The sequence below is a fragment of the Cheilinus undulatus genome, linkage group 11, assembly GCF_018320785.1.
Source record: "Cheilinus undulatus linkage group 11, ASM1832078v1, whole genome shotgun sequence".
Classification (NCBI taxonomy): Eukaryota; Metazoa; Chordata; class Actinopteri; order Labriformes; family Labridae; genus Cheilinus; species Cheilinus undulatus.
The window spans coordinates 28,837,695-28,857,664 of record NC_054875.1 but is presented as its reverse complement, the minus strand read 5'-3'; the positions used below and the strand labels follow the sequence as shown (position 1 = coordinate 28,857,664).

The 19,970-nt window shown below is 40.6% G+C and overlaps 1 protein-coding gene across 1 annotated transcript in view; it reads right to left on the bottom strand.

Annotated features, from left to right (window-relative positions):
• Window positions 1-1,749: 1,749 nt before the first annotated feature.
• plxnd1 (plexin D1) overlaps window positions 1,750-19,970 on the bottom strand; it is a 107,692-nt gene continuing 89,471 nt past the window's right edge. The window contains exons 25-36 of the mRNA XM_041799622.1: window positions 17,724-17,922; window positions 17,481-17,627; window positions 17,204-17,360; window positions 16,731-16,834; window positions 13,092-13,155; window positions 11,814-11,848; window positions 11,105-11,209; window positions 10,762-10,925; window positions 10,513-10,660; window positions 3,871-4,011; window positions 3,686-3,760; window positions 1,750-2,741 (exon numbers count right to left, since the gene is read on the bottom strand). Of these exons, the coding sequence (XP_041655556.1) occupies window positions 2,625-2,741; window positions 3,686-3,760; window positions 3,871-4,011; window positions 10,513-10,660; window positions 10,762-10,925; window positions 11,105-11,209; window positions 11,814-11,848; window positions 13,092-13,155; window positions 16,731-16,834; window positions 17,204-17,360; window positions 17,481-17,627; window positions 17,724-17,922 (1,456 nt within the window). The 3' untranslated portion in view covers window positions 1,750-2,624. The remainder of the gene's footprint in view (window positions 2,742-3,685; window positions 3,761-3,870; window positions 4,012-10,512; window positions 10,661-10,761; window positions 10,926-11,104; window positions 11,210-11,813; window positions 11,849-13,091; window positions 13,156-16,730; window positions 16,835-17,203; window positions 17,361-17,480; window positions 17,628-17,723; window positions 17,923-19,970) is intronic.

The following is a 19,970-nucleotide window of genomic DNA, read 5'->3' as shown; positions in this document are numbered from 1 at the left end:
TATGAAAATTCTGTATTATTCCAACTCAAAAGTTAACTTTTCTTCTTCAATGGCACCATAGTAGCTCTGTGACCCACTGCACAGGATGAGACATTATGATTATGTTGTGCTCATATAGGGCTAATTTACTATTGGGAGTCCGTGCATTGTGTTGTATTTTGAAGTTGACAGGATGCTTGCATCCTTTTCTGGCTGTTTGGATAGATCTGCCCTATGTGGGTTGACGTGGTTTGGCAGCAGCTGGTGCTGAAAATAGACTTGGCGTGTTTCTCCAGCAGAGCAGAGTGGCGCCGCTAGGATGCACTAAGACAGACTGGAGCTCATACAGTGGGACTGCAAAGATTGACTAGAAAAGGAGCAATCTGCTTCACAGTGTGCTTTGCAAGCAGATCGTAGCACACACGAGCATGTCGAAATTCTCGTTACATTACTGTTTTACCCAATGATGAAAGTAATGCGTTAGAGTACTTTTGTGCAAGAAAATTCCACTTGTTCGTATAACAGTGGTCCATAACTAACTTTACATCTTTCTTTGAATATTAATGTCATTCTACAGCCTCATTTACGGCCAAAACTCTGTACCTTTATAGCTTAATAGCATCACTAATGGAAGTAAAAACCTATACAATTCTTTAATATGCACACATTCTGAAAAAAGACTGGGCAGGGTATTCAGTATTATGCAAAGTGTGTATTATACTACCTCATTGGAACAGCTGTTTCAATGAAAACAAAACATGCATTTAAACTTATGTTCCATCATAATATTTTTCTTGTCCCTGTCATAAAAATGGACTATAAAGGGGATAAATCCAGAGTGTAATGTAACGTTGTCTTCTCTGCCATCTCACAGGCTCAGTAAGCTAGTGGTGTTTGCTGCCTTGCTGGCACATAGCTACATGCAAACAGGTAAGAGTAACAAACACTTCTGTTGCTTCAGGTTGTTTTTTTTCAGTAACCAATAGCTTCTTATGAAAAGGGTAACTGATAACAGATTTCTTGGATTACAAAACTAACATGTCACATTACCTGTTACAACTAAAAAGTAATCTAAGTACTCTAATGGATTACTTTGTTAACACATTGCCCTGGGCACTGGTGATTAATGACAGTCAAATGTCATTATTTATTGCTTTACAGGGACTTTAAAGGATACTTTGGTGAAATTACCCCTGAATATGTTCAGAAATCTCAGATGGTATCAGACGAAGCTGTATTCTGGTCTTTCTGTCGCCTCTCCTGTCTTTGTGGTGACAAAGCAGAGGTTTTCAGTTTGCTTAAGCCTCAGCTGAGACATGAGTGTAAACAGATGGACCTAAAAGAGCCTCTGCAGGGAGAAGGCGCCTCCTGCAAGAGAGTTAACGTGTGTTTGTGAGTATATGTGTGTGTGTGGTGGATGTTAAGTGTTTGAATGGATGTAAGAATGTTAGTTTGTATATTAAAGCGGTATGAGGAAGTTATTTTGTTCCTTGTGTAACAGCTAAGATGATGTGGAAGTTGCTCTGTGTCCTGCAATAAAAACAAAGCTAAATGTCTGCAAGCTTTTTCCCCCACTCGTGTTTTTCATGAGAGCTTTTTACAAGCTTTCTGAGAAGTTCCAGATGCTTGTTATGCAGGCCTTTGGGTGGCAGGCCAGATCTTAATGGTTCTTGAATGCTGTTAAAATTTGCTCTGCTGTAATGGCATTTAGAGATGGAGCAATTTAAGACTTAGTACAATAAACAGGGTCATGATTGGACACATTTAAAATCCTAAATACTGTAATTTATTTCACAAACTCTGACAAGTCATTTGGCATCACAAATACAGTCTCTCCTCAGGTTATATTGAGCTCACATTTTTTTCTCATAAATGTAAATTTCCCTCTTTTAGATTGGTCAGAATCCAACATGAAATTCATTCGTTTACAAGCACACACAGATCAACATCTCTATACTGATGTGGTTCTTCCCAGTGAACCACATTACATCTGATTTCATATATTTCAGTCATTTATATTCTTCCCTCCTCTCCCCCTCAACCCATCATCAGCCTGCAAAGCACATTGGGTACTCTAGTTCAAAGCACCGATGGGATATGTGTTGCCCATCTTCACTGGTCACATATGAGAGTGTTGCAGGCTTTAGGAGATTGGAGGAGCTTATTTAGGTCCCTCCTACTTATCCTGACAAACAGGCCTCTTCTAAAGAATTATAACACATCTATAAATATTGCTATGGACATTATAATACAGTACAGTGCATCATTGGCTCGTTCCCTTTGTGTAAAGGGTTCAGTGCGTTAAGATTGCCACCAGGGCTTGCTGTAGGTTCCAGTAATCACAAAGACATCCAGAAAAAGCTCCTTAACCTTCCCTCTAAAGCATAGCCGAGCCAGACTGTCTGAGTCTCTGGGAAAGATTTTGGAAGATTGCTTCACGCTCCAACATCAGCGAAGGAACACCTCGCGAATGTATGTCACGTTAAAGGCATGTTCAAGTCGATTTCGCTGCCACACTTTTTAGAGTCCGTGGGCACATAAGCGATGAAGGCTTACTCTTCAGTGGCCGGCCTTCCCAGGAATAAGGAGAAAGGCAGCTGTCAGCAGGAGAAAGAGATGGCTAGTAAGAAAAGACACTGGTAGGTTCAGGCTTCACTGCAGCACTCATAGATGTTGTCTTCCACCAGGGCAATGACCTGCTCGAACTTGTGGTGCAGCTGAGTGCGACGTGCTGTAGGGTTCGACTCCAAAGCGTTCACCACCTGACCGGGGGGGGACAAAACAAAATGAAAAACACAACAAGGGTGACTTTCAGTTGCTGTCAAGCGTTCATGCATCCATCAGCCACCTGCGTGGACATAGAGAGTTGAACGAGAGCAGCAGAAGAACAAGAGAAGTGCTTCTCCAGCCTTTACGCATGCCTCCACACCACAGAAAGCCTTTGCTCTTCACATATTTACAAAACCCACATCTGCTCTGTTATTCAAGCCCAATAGTTGTCACCGCTTCAGTGGGATTTATGGGCTCTTAGCAGCAGTGCGCTACCAGGCAGAGAGAACTGAGCCGAGGCGAGAGAATAGGCAATCAGAGGGCCATTCACAGAACACTGTGAATCAGACTCTAAGCCCCTGGCCCACGTCAGTACAGTAGCATGACAGAGGAAAGCATCTAAACGGCATTATCACGAGGGTGCTCCATTAAAGCACAGTCACCGCTGACTAAAGCCTCGCCTGAGAATAGTCACAGCAGCGAGGAGACATGGGGGAGGACGGCAGGGGCTAGAGGAGGGCTAGTTCAAAGAGAATCAGTAGATATGAAGCAGCAACTGTAACAGCGTCATTAGGCAGATAGGGGTGGTGGATAGAGAGAAGGTAAACACAGAGTTGTTTGCTTAAAGTGAAAGCTATATGAGGGCTTGAGGGGGAGTGAATGCCGGCTGCTGCTTAGTTCATATCTGATGATTCCTGCTTGAAAAGAAAGTAGCTATTTGGTGCAGATATTCAGGGTTCAAACTGAGAGACAAGTTGTAAAGTTGTTTACAGCATCTTTTAGTGATTTTCCACGCTGATACATCACGCTCTGATACCTGCCTGTAAAACCTGATCAGGGTTTACCATCACAGTAGAACAAGGCCAGTTTAAACATGAATAATCTTACTGAAGATCTCAACGACATTCAAGTTACATAGGATTTCTCTTTCTCTTACCTGGTTTCTGTATCTTTTGGCATATTTGTAGATTTCCATCAAGGCCAGGTTGGTGTTGAATTCATTTCTGTATTTCTACAGAAAGGAAACTCATATTAAACTGTATTCAAAATAAATCCTTACAATAATTGCAGCCTCTTGGGTTCCTCATGACTAATGCATACACACAAAGGGGATATACTCACTCGTGACTCCTCTGCCAAGTGAGCATTCATCTCCTGCTCGCTAAGAGGTGCCATGTCCTGGATCTGCTGGTAGTAGCACTGCACTCTCTTCTTATATTCAGGGATCTCCTTGGCATACAGCAGCTTGTTGGTAGGAGAATCCTGAAAACACATTTCAGATGTTAAGTTGTACCATTTATTTCAGCAATATGAGTTTAATTTTGGCAGAACGGCAGAGATGATTCAGCCAAGGAACTGGATAAATCTGTAAGCTCAGGTTTAATTTGTTCTGACAGATGTGTATGGACCCCCTCCTGATCAGACAGATTTCCATCTGACCTGAGCCAGGTTAGACAAATTACAACAGTTTATCTAATACAGGGAGATATGGAGGTATTATCATGTAAGATATTAAAGTCTGCAGTAAAACAGAAGCTGAAACTGAAACAACTCTATGAGCAGAGACTGTGATTTCTCTTTTCGATACTTATTTAACCGTGTGCCTTTATTTTAGTCTCTTTATTTCACTGTTTGCATTGTTTCTTCCTTCCTTTAAGTCTAATTTTCCTTATTCTCTTTTTTATTCCTAAAAGCCAAGCCAGAGACAGACGCTGCAATTAGCTATGGCCAGACACCTGTATGAATGGCATCTACTTTGTCTTTTAACACACACTATGAAGCAATGCTCATTGCAGATATCCTTGATAAATAAACCAAATCAAATCAAGCTAAATATAGGGATAAAACCATATAATGCTTTTTTGCTCCATCCAGAAAGTTGGCTTTATCCTGCAGTATATAGTGGTGAAGTCACTGCTATATAGCTATGCTAATAGTTATGCTAATGCTAAGTGTGGTGTTTTTGTGATGCTATAATCTTTCTAATCTATATATCTATCAATAGCAATGTCCCTGCAGAGATATTCCGTCTTTTATCCCCTCTGCTATCAGGTAACTAAACACAGACAATAGTCATTTAAATTAGCATTTTCAACTACTGAGACTTCATCTGTTTTCATGCATTTTATTTTATAAGTTATTTTGTTGTCCTTCACCAACCTCTGCTTCTTGACATGGGTAAGCTATAAATGAATTGCTCTCTTAAACATGTAGATGCCATTTGTAGGGTTCTGAGATGTGTCTTTGCAGTCACCATCTTGGATGGGGACAGCTCATAATGAATGTAACCCTATGAAAGGAGAGGATCTACAAATAAACAGCCTGGCATCTATGGGCAAATTATCAAAATAAATATATTTAGCAGCATGAACCAGGCTGGTGCTGTCCCTTTTTAGCAGTTTTTCTCCCTCTTTAGGGCCATAACTCCACATTTGAAGAAAACAATGTTGTTTACATAAACTGTGTAGAGCGCTGGTTTGATTAAAAAGCCTACTCAACTAAAAATCACAAGTGATCAGCAGAGTTGGGCGGCGCAACTCTTGGTAAATTGGTTGCTGGCTATAGGTACGTATTACAAAAGTATTTACGTGAATGTAGGCTGAGAGCTTGATGCCATACCAGAAGGATCACGGTAACACTTTATTTGAAGAGGTATGCATAAGCACTGTCATAATAATGGCATGACACCTGGTGTTCACGTAAAGGAGGCTTTATGAATATTGTCATTAAGTGTCATTCAGTCAATTATGTCATCTTTAATGCAAAGTTGACATTTTTGATTCTCCTTTGATTCTTTGTACAGTAAGGTAAGGCTGTAGCCAGCTGTCTTAACCTTAAAGAATGGACTTTAAGCATAAAGAATGGAAACAATATGGAAGAGTGGGGTGATATCCAGTATTTACTTATGTGGCCCTAAGAATCCAAGGTACACTGAAAACTTCCACTCTTGATTTGGGATGTCCAGTGTAGTAGTGGTATGTGGAAGTGGGTATGATTTTGATTTATTGCATTAAAGGTGTCACAATTGACTGAATGACATTTAATGACAACATTCATACGTTTTTATGTGAATGTCAGTCTTATGCATACCCCTTCAAATAAAGTGTCACCAGAATTACAAACATGGCACTAGAGCTAGAGAGAAAAAGCACATTGTGCCTGCGTAATGCATTGAAAATTATAATACAGGCATAAAGTTTTAACCTTTTTTCTTCCTCTGGAAGGCCTTGAAAAAACCCAGACAGTGTCTTAGACCTCTACAACTTACATTTCAGTTTTTATGGTAAATTAAGGTCAAACTACATGAATAAAACAAAGGTCAGACATAATTTCAGAATGACTGTGGCCTGATCTAACAGTTGTAGGGATTTGGGACCTGTGGGCCATGAAAATCTGCCTTGTTTCATCTCCTGTAGTGTGTCATAGAGAGTGATAATCAAGAGCACGTCTGACAGAAAGTCTAGCATGGCTGACTTTTTTCCTGCCTTTCACAATTTATACCAATAAGGGCACAGAGAGCTCTGCCTGCTCAACAGTCACAAATGTAAACAAAACAAATGGGTAAAAAGACAGAAGAGTGATAGAGCTGGAGCTGTGAGACGGAACTGTGAGGGTGAGGAAAAGTTTGTCTAAATCTTGGAACAACATCCCTGCCTTTATATTTTGTCATTGAAGGAAGACTTCATAAGAGAAATGTTGGCCAGAAAAAGCAACCAGTGTGAAACTGCCATTAAATTTTGCATAAAGCTAGCGTATTATGCCTCGTAATGTTTAGATAGACATAAAAAACTTTAAAGGTACTTTCTGTTGGTTTGCAGTGATGTTTCCAATTGTAGTCCAGGCCAGCCTCTCTACTCTTCAGTGTCATTCTGTTAGTTGCAATGACTGATCATGTACCTACATGTAGTGGTTCATTCCTGTTAGCAGAGTTGTGGCATATGTTTTTGGCTTTGTAATCACCTAATCTGATGTAGTGACCAGCATACCAGACAAAAAAATTGTGCAGTCTGTGCTCAGCTTTAAAAGGACTTTGCTTCCTAACTTCCTGGTCCATCATGTATTTCAAAGCTCTTATTGTAGTGCCTCCATACATTCTAAAGCCTAATCTTAACTGCCCTTCTGTGGCTAAATTCACAATCATGCACTGGACTCCAGCTTTTATTTTGGATGTTTGTTCATCATTGCTGCTTCTGTAATTGGGTGCTACTGTCCAAACAGGGAGCTGCTCAACAAACTGGATATATTTCTGCAACTGACCAACCATTAACCTGCCTAAATTAAGACAATAGTGGGAGGGGAAAGTTTCCTTTCACACAACAGGACACTCACAAACTCCAGAGTGGGAGAAAGAACATTCCAGACTCAACCATACTCCTTCATACCTCTGCCACTCTCTGCACAGTCGCTTCAGGCTCTCGCACTAGTGTTTATTCATGCAGAAAGAAAAGTAGAAGGGCTAAGAGGTTGTGGGCATACTCTGGTTTTAGTGGTGACTACTGTTGTGAGCGAGTGTGTGTAGTTCTTTGTGAGCATTGTGAGTGTGGGAGAGAGAGAGAAAGGGCCAGGGAGAAAGTAGGACAGGGAAAAAGACGGAGGGAAAAGAGACGGCCAGTCTCAGCTTTCAGCATCAGTGAATGTGCTTACAGAGCACCTTAATATTTCTATGTGTCACGACTTATTTGTGTCACCTTATATATGTTTGTTTGCGTGTTTGTGTGTGCGAAATGTGCAGGGGGGGGCATGGTCGCTCCCTTTTGATAGGGAACCCTCACGCTTCCTGTCCACAAGGTCACTTCCTGCTGCTTGTCCATCTGCATGGTAACCCCCATGTGACCCCGTGGCCCACCGTGTCTGCATCTCGCCAGATAAGAGGGTTTCCGTGGAAACAGCAAGCATTGCTTACTTTCCTAACCCCTCTGTCTCATCCCTGCTATGCCACCGCTAATCCAGACGCAGTACCCTTCACTGCCCTGTCCCGAGGCAGCCACACTCACTTGTACACAGGCAAAAGAAAAAAAAAAAAACTCCACTGTAACACGCGAGGAGGAGATGTAGAGGTGTGCCATGCTAGTCTCCTTGACCTGCAGGAGAAAGCGTGGCCTTATCCTTGAAGCTGGTGACTCCGCAATCCAAGCACAGCCAGATGTGACTTGTTAATGAGGATGCTGCAAACACATGCTGAGCTAAAATCTCCCATTGCTGAAGGTCTTATAAAATCCTTCCATCAATACATTAGATGAGTACCTGCCTACATAAACATGGGAATATTACTGCTCTGAGTGTACTGTCTCCTTGGCACTGGACTGAAGTAGATAAATCACAGTGTTTCATAGCGAAAGAGAATCATTATTTGATGAGTCCTTGGCCCCCTCCAGGGAGGAAGCTGGTCAGAAAGAGACAGGAAGCAGAGCGTGCTCAGGGTCACAGTGTCTGAGGGATGAGACGGATTTGTGAGCAGTGAGGACATTGACATGCAAGCGCACACACAGACAGACAAAGGAGAGAGAGAGACAGACAGATGGACATAAGAACACCAGTGCACATACACACAGGCACTCGCTCACAGCACAAAAAAGAGATCCCTGGTGCTCATGACCTTGGATCAGCCGAGTCGGATGAAATAACATGAGGAGAGGTAGATGGAGCTGACAGGCTGGAGGCGCGGGGATGAGGGTTCACAGGGGGACTTTGGAGGTGTGATGTGTGTGGTAGACACATACATGGGCAGACAACACAAAGCTAGATGTATAGATGAATAGATATACTGACTGATTACATAGAGTCTTTAATTAATTAGGTATTAAATTAGTAATCCTTCTGTCAAGGGAAGTGAAGCAAAGATATTGAAATTTGTACTCCCTCTAGAGTTAAAACTGAATCATCTTTACACACCAACACGCAACGTATTTTTAAAGTTTTGAAGTGAAATACACTTCTAATTGATATGATATGGCTTCAAGGTACACAAAGGGCGGCACCATGCAAAACTACACCTTACAAGAGTTAAATACCATTTGATTGTTTTTTTTATATGATGTGATACAATATGATACTAGGATTAAATACAAAACGGTACAAAGTGGTATGATAAGATATGGTACAAGATTAAAAAATTAACTACAATTGAATACAATATGATTGACTGGCAACCTGTCCAGAGTGTACCCCACCTCTCACCCAATGACAGCTGGGATAGGCTCCAGCCCCCCCAATACAATACCATACGATAAAATACTAAATTAAATAATTAACTAAATAGTTAATTATACGATACAGTAAAAAATAGGGTAGGATATGATACAAATGATATGATAAAATGAAATACAGTATTATAAGGTGCTACACTATATGGTACAATACTATGCGGTGTAATATAATATAATACAATACAATTTGATTTGATTTGATATGCGAGATACGTTACGATCTAATATATTACACAAAATGATACAACAAAACAAGATGTGCGTTGCAACATATTACAATAAAGTATGATTTTATACAGTACGATTTGATTTGATATGATACGGTAGGATACAACGGTATGATACGGTACAATATGATACTATATGACAAGAAACAATACGATTTAAGATTAAACAATTCAATAGTAGGATTCACTTTGGTCAGCTGTCTCAAGGGACTACTTGGTCAAATAAAAGATAAATAATATATCAATAAAAGATATAGTATATTATTGCACAATAAATGATATGATACTAGGATTACAACAACATACATGACTATATGATATATCATGGTAGAATATGATACTAAGTGCTACAATACTAATGATAAAATATGATAAGATACAATAAATACCATGCAGTATGATAGCGTAGGAAAGGATAAGATAAGTTAGTTTACGATATGATATGATACCAATTTATATGATAAAAGATTTAATACTATAAGATATGATATGAAAAGATACTATACAATATGATCCAATAGGACACATTATGATTTGATATGATATGATAAAACGATACCATATGATATGATATGATACAACATGCAACACCATGTGGTATGATGTGATACGATATGGTTCTATAAGACAGAATATGACACTATATTAGGATTCACTTTGCTGTGCTGTCTTGGTCAGGTCTCCCTAGAAAAACACTTTTCAATCCTAAAGGTGTACTCTGTCAAATAAAGCTTTCATAAAAATGAAAATAAATGATACCATACATATGATTCGATGTGATAAAAACCTTGACTCAATGGGGCATAATAGCATTGATTAAATATGATTCAATATGATATACAGCAGCATTTAATTGGATTTAATAAGCTTTGATACGGTATGATACATAACAGAAAAACCCTCTCTAACTTCAGAAATGCCACCAAGAAGACATGGAATTGTTAAGAAGTGGGTCAAATTGTAAAAGTAAAATTTAGCATCAGCAATGTCTTAATAGTGTCACATGAGTCATGGCAATGGCAATTGCCATGTTATTTTATCACATTTCTTTTGTACCCTGTGATAAAAGTGATGAATCTATCTAAAAATAGTTGAAAAAAGATGCTTTCTAAACCCTGCCTCTTGCCCGATAATCAACAGGATCAATAATTGGATAAAGTATCAAAATAATCTTTTAATTACTGCAAAATAACAGGTGCCTAACAAACAGGGACTGATTTCAATGTGGCGGATGAACCATCATTAATTTAAAAAAGTAAAGTCCTTAAGGGGACCCTACATTGTGAGGATTTCAAAGCTCCTGGAACTGATAGATAAAAAGATAATCTCACCTTGCCGAGCTGCAGGTCAGAAACAGAGCAGGCGTCAATGAAGGCCTGGGCAATCACAGACAGACAGGCATCCATGTGATCCGTCTTATCAATGTCAAACACAAACTGAGGATTCTTCAGGATGTTCACCCAGAAACGCAGAGGTAAACTGCACAGGGGAAAAGGGGAAGAGAAGCTTTTAAAAAACCTTGCAACTGTACAGTGAAACGACCAAATGGGAATTTAATCACAGGGTTTTAAGTTGTGTACCTGTTGGTTTTCCAGATGTGCAGCGTGTCTGGGTCTGTGATGCCCCGTTTGTCAGCCTGCTCCTCCAAGAAGTCAAAGAAATATTTGACAGCCAGAGGGGGGCGGTCCGGAGGGATGCTGAGGATGGCTTGAAAGAGGTCATCCAAGAACTTCTGAAGAGTTCCCTGTGGAGGAGGGAGAAAAAAGGCGGCTCATACATACGCAGAGACATGGCTTCATGGGATGTGGGAATTACTCTACGGCCTCAGAGGCTAATATGGGCCACAAAAACAAGAAGACGACTTTAATATCGACCTGTAACTTAAATCTCTTTGTGGTGAGATTTGTTTTTCTAGGCACAGACCTTTGTAGACAGAAGGCGTGTAAGGTAGATTTCAGGCAGGACTTTCTTGCGGTGACTCTGCCGGTGTGACCTCTTGGTCTCCATTAGCTCATCATGAGGTAGGACCTGGAGAAGCAGAGACCGAAGATCAACATACAGCCCACAAGTTGAATAATAAACCCCTCATGATCACCTAAATGAATGCTCTTCTGTCTGGGATCTCTCACTTGTCAAAGGGGAATTTTTCTGTTTCTTGCATTATGCACATGATCCTGAAACCACATCGGGGTATTTTGAAGCACTGAATCATCTGCAGAAATAGGGAAGCAATGGGAATTGGGAAATTTTTATGCTTTTCTGTGGTTGCTGTGTGTAAGATCATGTTTCTGACTTGCTCGCACAGGTCTAAATAAGGGTAGGGAGAAGAAAGAAGCAGTCAAAATTCACCTACGTGTGTCAAAAAAAGGGGGCTACACAGAACTGTCCTGCAAAACTAACTATTCACCCGGCAAATTGCGTTCTGAAGAACTCATTATTGTAAAGTCAAAGGTCCCATATCTTGGCTGACGTTTATAAAAGAGCTTAAGCAGCATTAGCGCTGTCATGTCCTCTCAGCAGCTTTCCTTTTCACCTCCATTCACCCACTTTCTCTCCGTCCCCAGGCCTGGAAATGCTCTGGAAATAAACTCACTTTAAAGGAGCATTCTGATTACCTTTGTGGAGAACTTACCAAGTGTACATACTTCTCCGTATCCAGATCTTTAACTGCGGGGACAAAAAAAGAAACACATGTGTGAAACAATGCGCAATCAGCAAAGGTGGAGACCTGAAAAAATAAGAGGAGACAGGAGGAAGGAGCACGGAGGAGTGTGACAGATAGGAGGGAGGAAAAGAAGGGAGATTGACAGGAGAGCAGGGGAGATAGAGTACATGCGAGAGAAGAAAGTGATTAAGGTGGACGGTGGGCAGGTAGGGGAGGGGAGCTGTCTGAGAGAATGAAAGAGAAAGATTACGAGTGAAGGCAAAAAAGAAAAGAGAGAGATTAGCGGAGACAGACACATGGAGTCTGTGATTGGTTCTGGAGCCGGTGTAATGAGATGGTAATGCTCGGCCAGCGCTGGAAAAGAGCATTAAAACCGTCCTGGTTTATATATAGATCGAAACACAAACACTCTCTCATACACATGCATGACACGTATGAATACACGCAGTTGCATGTCCAAACCTAAACTGAAAGCAGACACAAACAAATATAGTAGATTGTTGTACACAAACACACACAGCAGCAAAACAAAAGCAGGCATTTGGCAGCCACACACACACACAACAATATAGTGAGTGTACTCTCATTACAGGCTTCTCTGCCAGAGATGCTCCTGCCCAACGGGCCTCGCTCCAGACCCTCACCACTGATCACAGGCAGGCAGGACAGTGTTTTATATTAGCTAGGGAGCACTACAGGCTCATAACACTCCCTGAGTGCTTTGAAGAAAGGGCCAGGTTGAGTCCACATAAGCCTATTTCTGGCCCAGTTTGAATGAGAGGGGAGGCTTTGATAGACAGAGCCTGTGCTCTGGTCTGGTACTGATTATGTAAGGTGGACCACAGACAACCAACAGACAAGCCCATTAAAGGCTGCATGTAAACTCGTCTGTCAACAGGCGGATCTAGTGTTATATTCCCGGTTGAGGCTCGACAATGGGCCCACATTTGCTAATGGAGTACATCTATAACGCAGAAAAAGCTTTGAATGAGGCGGGAGTATAACTCCAGCAAGACATGCTTGTTAAAGTGTTTGGATTTATAAGCTGTTTGGATGTCTGCTGGGTCCTTTGGGGGGCAGGAGGGTGTGTGGTTTCATGCATGTTTACACGAGCGTATCATGTTCTCGTGATCAACTAAGCATGTGCCATTTCCTGTGATGGAGAGAGTGAGCATATTTATCCAAGTGTGGGTGAGTATGTGTGACAAAGCGACAGGGGGAGTGGTGTGTTTAAAGGTGGCGTACCTCTCCCCAGGGTGTTCTCTTTCTTGTCTTTCATGCTCATAGCCAGCGATGCCCCCTCTGGGATCTGTGAAGGGAGAGAAGAGAAGGGGGAGGGGGGTTGGGTGAGAGAGGACAGAGGGCACAGGGTCAGGGGTGAGCTGGGGTGCACCAGAACAGCATCATTAAGCATGCCCTCGAGGGGAGAGTGGTGTTGAGAGGTGTATACGAGTGTGTCAGTGTAGAGTGGTGGTGACTCTGCAGGAGCCTGGCTGGGCTCATTAAAGTCAACCTGTGGTGAAATGGATTGAACAGCCTTGCCATTGAACCCAGACTGTTAGTACACGCTGCAGCTCGCTGCGTTCACAGCTCTGTCCCAACGGTCAAGCAAAAACTAAACAGAGCACTTAACAAGTACAGGTAAAGGGTTAACAGACGAGGGTCACTGAACCTCTGTTTGGTCACGCACAAACGAATGCAGACGTAAGCAAACACACATTTACACCTTCCTAATGGCATACCAGACGAAGCAGTGTTTTGGTTTCACTTCACATGTATCATAGCTAAATATACAGAAGGGAAGGTCATTTCTTACACGCAAAAACAATCTGTAACATGGTATATAATATCAACACAAGTTTATAAAGTTAATTAACAAATGGGTTTATGTAAATAAGGACACTGGACAGTTATCAATCAATGATTTATGGAAAGGCAGTAAGATTTGATACGTTTGTACTTCTTTCAACTCCTCACACATTAATCAGTATTCATTTTGGCATTATCTTTGCTTTGTTTATTGCTTTCTTTAATCTATCCGTCATCTAGTCTTAGATGTTTCAAATAAAGACTTTAATCAAATCCAAAGGAAAAGGTTAAAAAATGTTGTATTTGCAATAAATATGTTCATAGTAATATATGATACTAATGATATATGACACTAGAATTTTTGCTTTCTAGAATTTAAAAAGAAATCTTTACTTTATTTACTTTCAGTCATGTTTTTGTTATAATATACAGTCAGGTGTATAAGTTTTACGCATGTAGGGTGCTAAGGATTTATCATAAGCTCAACACTCGTCAAAACATGTGTACCACTCAGCAGCCAAGGTCAAGCTCGATGGTACCTCTTTTGCTTGGGTCTTTTCCCCTCTGGTGGTACGCTCACACACTGCCAGTGGTTTTAAGACCCTTGGGGTTTCTATTGTATGATCAGAGGCTAGTTTCAACCCTACTACCCACCCAGACAGTACCCTAGGCCATGCTTACTCACCACATCCATCCCTTACTCTGCCCTAAAGGTGAGTACTTTATTTTAAGAGATTATTTTCCCATGCTTCTGGTAACATGTAAGGACATCCAAAGCTGGGATTGTGTCAATCCTCCTTTCTGCCAGCCGGCACACTCAAGTGTCTTACTTGTCACATCTACGCCTTACTTCAGCCTCAGTTTTTGGCACAAACATGTCCAAAAGTTCTGTACAGTACAGTATGTGCCTACAAACAAAACACCATTAAAAATGGTGGTCATCAAATAATGCCTGTTACTTTAATGTTACTATAACCTGATTAAGACACCTTATAGATCGACTTCAAAATCAACAAAGCATTGTGTTAGTGTGAGAGCTGCCCTTTTCCTTTATAACTTGTTAAAGCCTCTATGAGGAACTTGCAGTTTGTGGCGTTTTTGTGACATCTGTGGTTAAAGCAGTATGTCTTATCTTTTTATATGTGAAAGCGGTGTTCTCTAACAAAAAATGCCCATCTTATCTTTCTTAAACAGTAAATATATCAGTTATTGTGAACAACTCTAAAAATAAAATAATGTAGTGCTCTTACCCACCCTGAGCAGTGGCTTTAGGCATTAAAAATATATCATAGAAAACCGTTACAAACTCCTTACAGGAGCGTTAAATGCACAATATCTTTATAATCAAGCATTTTGGGTGTTTTCATAAAGTATGGTATGAGGATGCTACTTTCAATTTGACAAGATGCTATATTAGAGAAAAAAATCATGGAGCCTTTACACAACACACTTAAAATTTCACAGATTCTCACTGAGATATTCAGGTTTTATTCCAAAAATCACTTTACAGTGAGATAAAAAATGGGTTATCTATTGCTCGAATTACATTTGTAACACTGGATGGCCAAATGAGAAGTTGTTTCGAATTGGAAAATACAAACTCTTGAGCAGTTGGTTAGAAGTTTATTGACTTAACTGGGATGAAACCACCTGCTGCTAAATTAATGTATCTTGATCAGAGCTGAGAGGGACTGTGGGATACAGTTGAAGCTTTTTTGAGCACTGTATAAGTTTAAATGTGATGTTATTATAATTGTTTGTAACCCTTTCACCACAGGTATCATTTTTATGATGATGCCATATTAACATGATTTTTAAGCATTCTTTAAAGCAGGGGTCTTCAATTACATTTTTTACAACCTATGTCTATGCAATGCTGTTAATTTAGGGCAGCTGTGGCATAAACCTTACTCTGGGTGGTGGTCAAATAAATTTGTTAAAAACTGTATACATATATATATATATATATATAAAATAGCAAATCAAAAAAAACAAACAAAAACAAAAACAAAAAAAAAAAAACAAATTCAATGTCTGGCCCTTGGCTTTCTGTCCTTGAAATATTTTGGACCTGCTGGGAAATTGGGGAACCCTGCTGTAGTCTTTTAAGCAGGTGATCTGAGTTCAGACACAACCTGCTGCTTACATCCTTTATTTCATTTCCTACTCTGTCTCTCTGACACTCTACTCTTATTTACTGTCCAACCAATTAAAGCACCCAAAAATGTCTAAACAAAAAAATCCATTATTATTATATTTTAGATCAGAGCATGTGAATACATAATATTGCCTCTCTTTTAACATTTTCTCTGAGCTGCTTGGAATGTTCTTTTGTCTTCATGGTGTAATGGTAGCCAGGAATACTAATTAACCTGTGACTGAATACTCCAAACACATGTGTCTTTATACAACAATCATTTGAGACACACTTGATCCCCATTTCACAAACTGTGAGACTTCAAGCATCAGCTGGCTGGACCTCTGCTAAATTAGGTCAGCCACTTTGAAGAGTAAATATTTATGCAGTCACTTATTTTACATAACATATTTTTGTTTAATTTAGAAATCTATTTTTACTTTGTCAAAAAAAATATGGACCATGATTGATTTATAAAATCCTAAAGGTAAAACATCCAAGGGGGTGAATACTTTTTAAAGGCACTATATAAGTGCTCTTACTAAACAAGTAGATTATTGTTTTTATTTAGTTCAAGTTTTTGGATTATCCACACCACTTTTAAGGTTTTAAGTGGATCAATATCTGCACTAACATGAATGCAGAATCTGAACAATAAAACTGCACAAAATCAGCTGCTCTGCAGCAGCAAATGACCTGATGACAAAAAGAGGCATCACACAGCAGCAGACAAACGTGAGCAGAAACACCGGAGACTAACTGTGTGCAGCCACATAGAAACAGCGAGCGTCCTCACACCCATGGACAGCCAGTGACACCATTTATAAGGACTTCTCACCTTCAACACCCCCGCTGTAGCTGTTACAATATCAGAGAGACGCAGGTGCACCGTGACAACACCCACCACAGCAGATTCACACATACATGCACATGCACACCTGGTAATGGAAGACTGTGTTGAGCTTCTTCCTGCCGTCCTCCATCACAGAGGAGTTATCCAGGTCCTGCAGAAGCTTGCTGTTGCTGCCGGAGTCGAACCACTCTGGAGGAGAAAGAAGAGATGGCAGAAGGGGGGAGGAAGATATTAGACAATTTCATCCTAAATTTGGAAAAGAATATGCGAGACAGAGAGCAGTCGTGCTCTAAATCTCTGTGTCACGACCTGTGGAAATATTCTCGGGCCATTAATCAAATCAGCTCTGCAGGCTGCACAGCTTTTGAAAGCAATAACTCTTTGTGATTATGACTGTACACTCTCCTCGATGCATTCTGTCATTTATTATATTGCAGCCTCAGGTTAGTTGGGCTTCATGAGAGGAATTGACCTTTTGCAAGCAAAGGAGATTACTATATCTCATAGGGGTGGGAAAGGGGAGAGGATGAAAATAATCAGAAGAAGATGTGCTCTTACCCAGGTCTACATCCTCTGCTCGGGGCCACTGGGAGAATGGCAAGTTTTTATAAAAGGCCTCTATGATTTTTTCCTTCACCTGGCAGATTGTGTCTGTATTCATGACCCTGACCGACAGAGAGTCCATGCCACAGCCCTGGAAGGACACATTGATGTTCTGCAAAAAATAAAAAAATCAATAAATGTTATACTTTGTGAAATTGTAAAAGTTTTGTAATTCTGCACAACTTCCCCTGAGGAAGTGAAAGATGAACCGAAACTGGGTGCGTTATCCGACCTGCGGCTTAGCCTCCACATTCTCGCGGAGCAGCCACTCCTCATTAAGGGTGTAGCGAGCCTTCCCTGTAATGGCGTCTATGGAGCCCTTGTTGATCTGCTGCTTGATCGCACACAGCAGCAGGAAGAAAGGCTCACCCACTGTTTCCTGAAGAATGAGACAAATGAGACATTAGCGTTCTGGCAATTCTTTTTAATCAAAAACTGCTGCATCATTCTGCTCTTAAGTTATCTCTTTCTTCACCTTGAGGTAGCTGTACATGCAGATGGACATCCAGTTGGTCAGCATTTTCTCAACAACAGACTCAGTGCGGCGCAGCATCAGTTTAGGGTTCTTTGAGGCTGAAGCATCGATCAGGTCTACAAGCAGATCTTTCATGATGCTGGTGTAGTACTCCAGCTTACCATGGAGGGCGATGGTGAGCAGAGACGCCAGGCTGCATCTGGAGGGCGAGAAAAATAGATTAGCAGGAGAGACGGATGAGCAGAAACATGCTCTTCTAAACAGGTTCTGCCAGCATGAGGTCGATTAGACTTAAAAATAACTGCATAGCAGACGCAAAAACAGATCCCAGCACCTGTGACTACAGTCTCAAAAAAAGACCTGATCTAATGCAGGGAGCGTCCGGGTGAGTAAGTCCAGAGGTGCAGGGGATTTCCCTGACAAAGCCCCTTTAATCCAGGAGGAAGGGGCCACATCAGTCAGGGAGCTCTGACTCTGAACTGGGACAGGGATGTGGTCTTACCTCAGTTTTTCTCCTATTCCCCACAATGACTGGCAACTTTGAGGACATCAGGACCAAAACATGCTAAACTGACAAATGAGTGATTGTTTATTCAGCTGGTCAACCACTTTTAAAAACAAGAAATAAGATTCTTTTTGGGGTCTTTTGCCTTTGTTGGATAGGAGAGCTGAAGATAGACCATAAATATGGGTGGCCCATAGTGGGAAAAGAGAAGCACCAAACAACACAAAGATCAACAAGAAAGCTGTGACCACTGCAGTCTCCAATTATGGGCTTCAGCTCTACCAACTAAGCTAAACCTGCCCATGCTCCTACTCTGGTTTTGTGTTTAGAGTAATGAATTGCAACACCTTAGTTGAACAATAAATACAAGAATGCTTTTAAAGGACTTTTTTACTTTATTTTAGGAAGTTTAAACTTGGGCTGTCAGCATTAAAGTTGAAATATCTTGTGATCATATTCAGCATTTCACTTTTTAGTGTTCCCTTATTTTCTTTTCAATCCATAACTTCTGTGGTTTAGTTCATGTCATACTCTTAATCCCCAAAAAGTTCCTTATTTTCCTCTAAAACAATTGGTCTGTACCATAACAGGAAGTCAGTTACACTTTGATTACGTCATTAAAGAAATATCCTCAATGAAACAAAAACTTTTAAATACAAAGAGGAGAATTTCAAAATGCTACAAAAAGGGGAGATTAATCACAGTAAGATAAAGAAAGTTGGAGACTATTTGTAATTAAACAATTTAGTAATAGTTTACAGCATTGACTATATGTTGATGTGTAAAAAATGGGTCTGTTTCTTTCTGTTTTTATAAAAGTAAAAGTCAAAATAGCCCCACATCAGGCACTGACTTATTGTGCTAGGGCCAGAAGAGGGCTAAAACACCTGAGATTGATACAACCAACAGCAGGACAGAATATTGTGTGATTCTGGAGCTAACACTCAGATTTTTGGCACCACTGGGTCAGCTGTAGCCTTCATCTGAGCCTTCATTGTTATGCAGATGATTTACAGTTATACATGCCAGTTATCTTAAGTGTTGGGTATAATATAGTTAAACTTGAGGCATGTCTGGCTGCTGTCAGGAAGTGGCTATCAACAAATTTATTGCCAACAAACTCAGCTAAGACAGACCAGACTGAGTCATCTGTATGATCATTTAACTTTGTTTCTGATGACTGTGCTATTTATTCCAGTGACAGAGTAAATAATCTTGGTGTGCTTTTTGATTGACACTTTGTTTGGTTTTCATATACTGGAGGTGACTAGAATCGCCTTTATTCATCAGAGAAATATTGCCACAATTAGACCAAGCCTATCATTTATCTGGGTTTCTTGTTCATGTTAAATCTCGACTGGATTATTATGATGTCAGGTTTGCCAAAGAAGAGCTCTCTAAGTCTGCAGATGGTACAGAGTGCAGCAGCTTGTGTTCTGACCAGAGTGAATAAATATGAACATTATTATTGTAAGGTTAGAGTAGACTTTAAGGTGCTGCTGCTGATTTAAAGAAGCGTAAATGGCTATGCACTTTAACTGACCTGTGATCCTGTGTGCCTACTTGTGCTCTGTGCCCCCAGGGGAGACGTCTGTTAGTGTCCCAAATGTCAGTCAAAGACAGTTGGGAGCAGGATTTTTCGTTCCGTACACCAACACAAAAAACATTCGACAGGTATGCTCAGTGGCGTTTAAAGCGATACTTCAACATATTGGCAACTTCGCCCATTGCCATAATTCCTA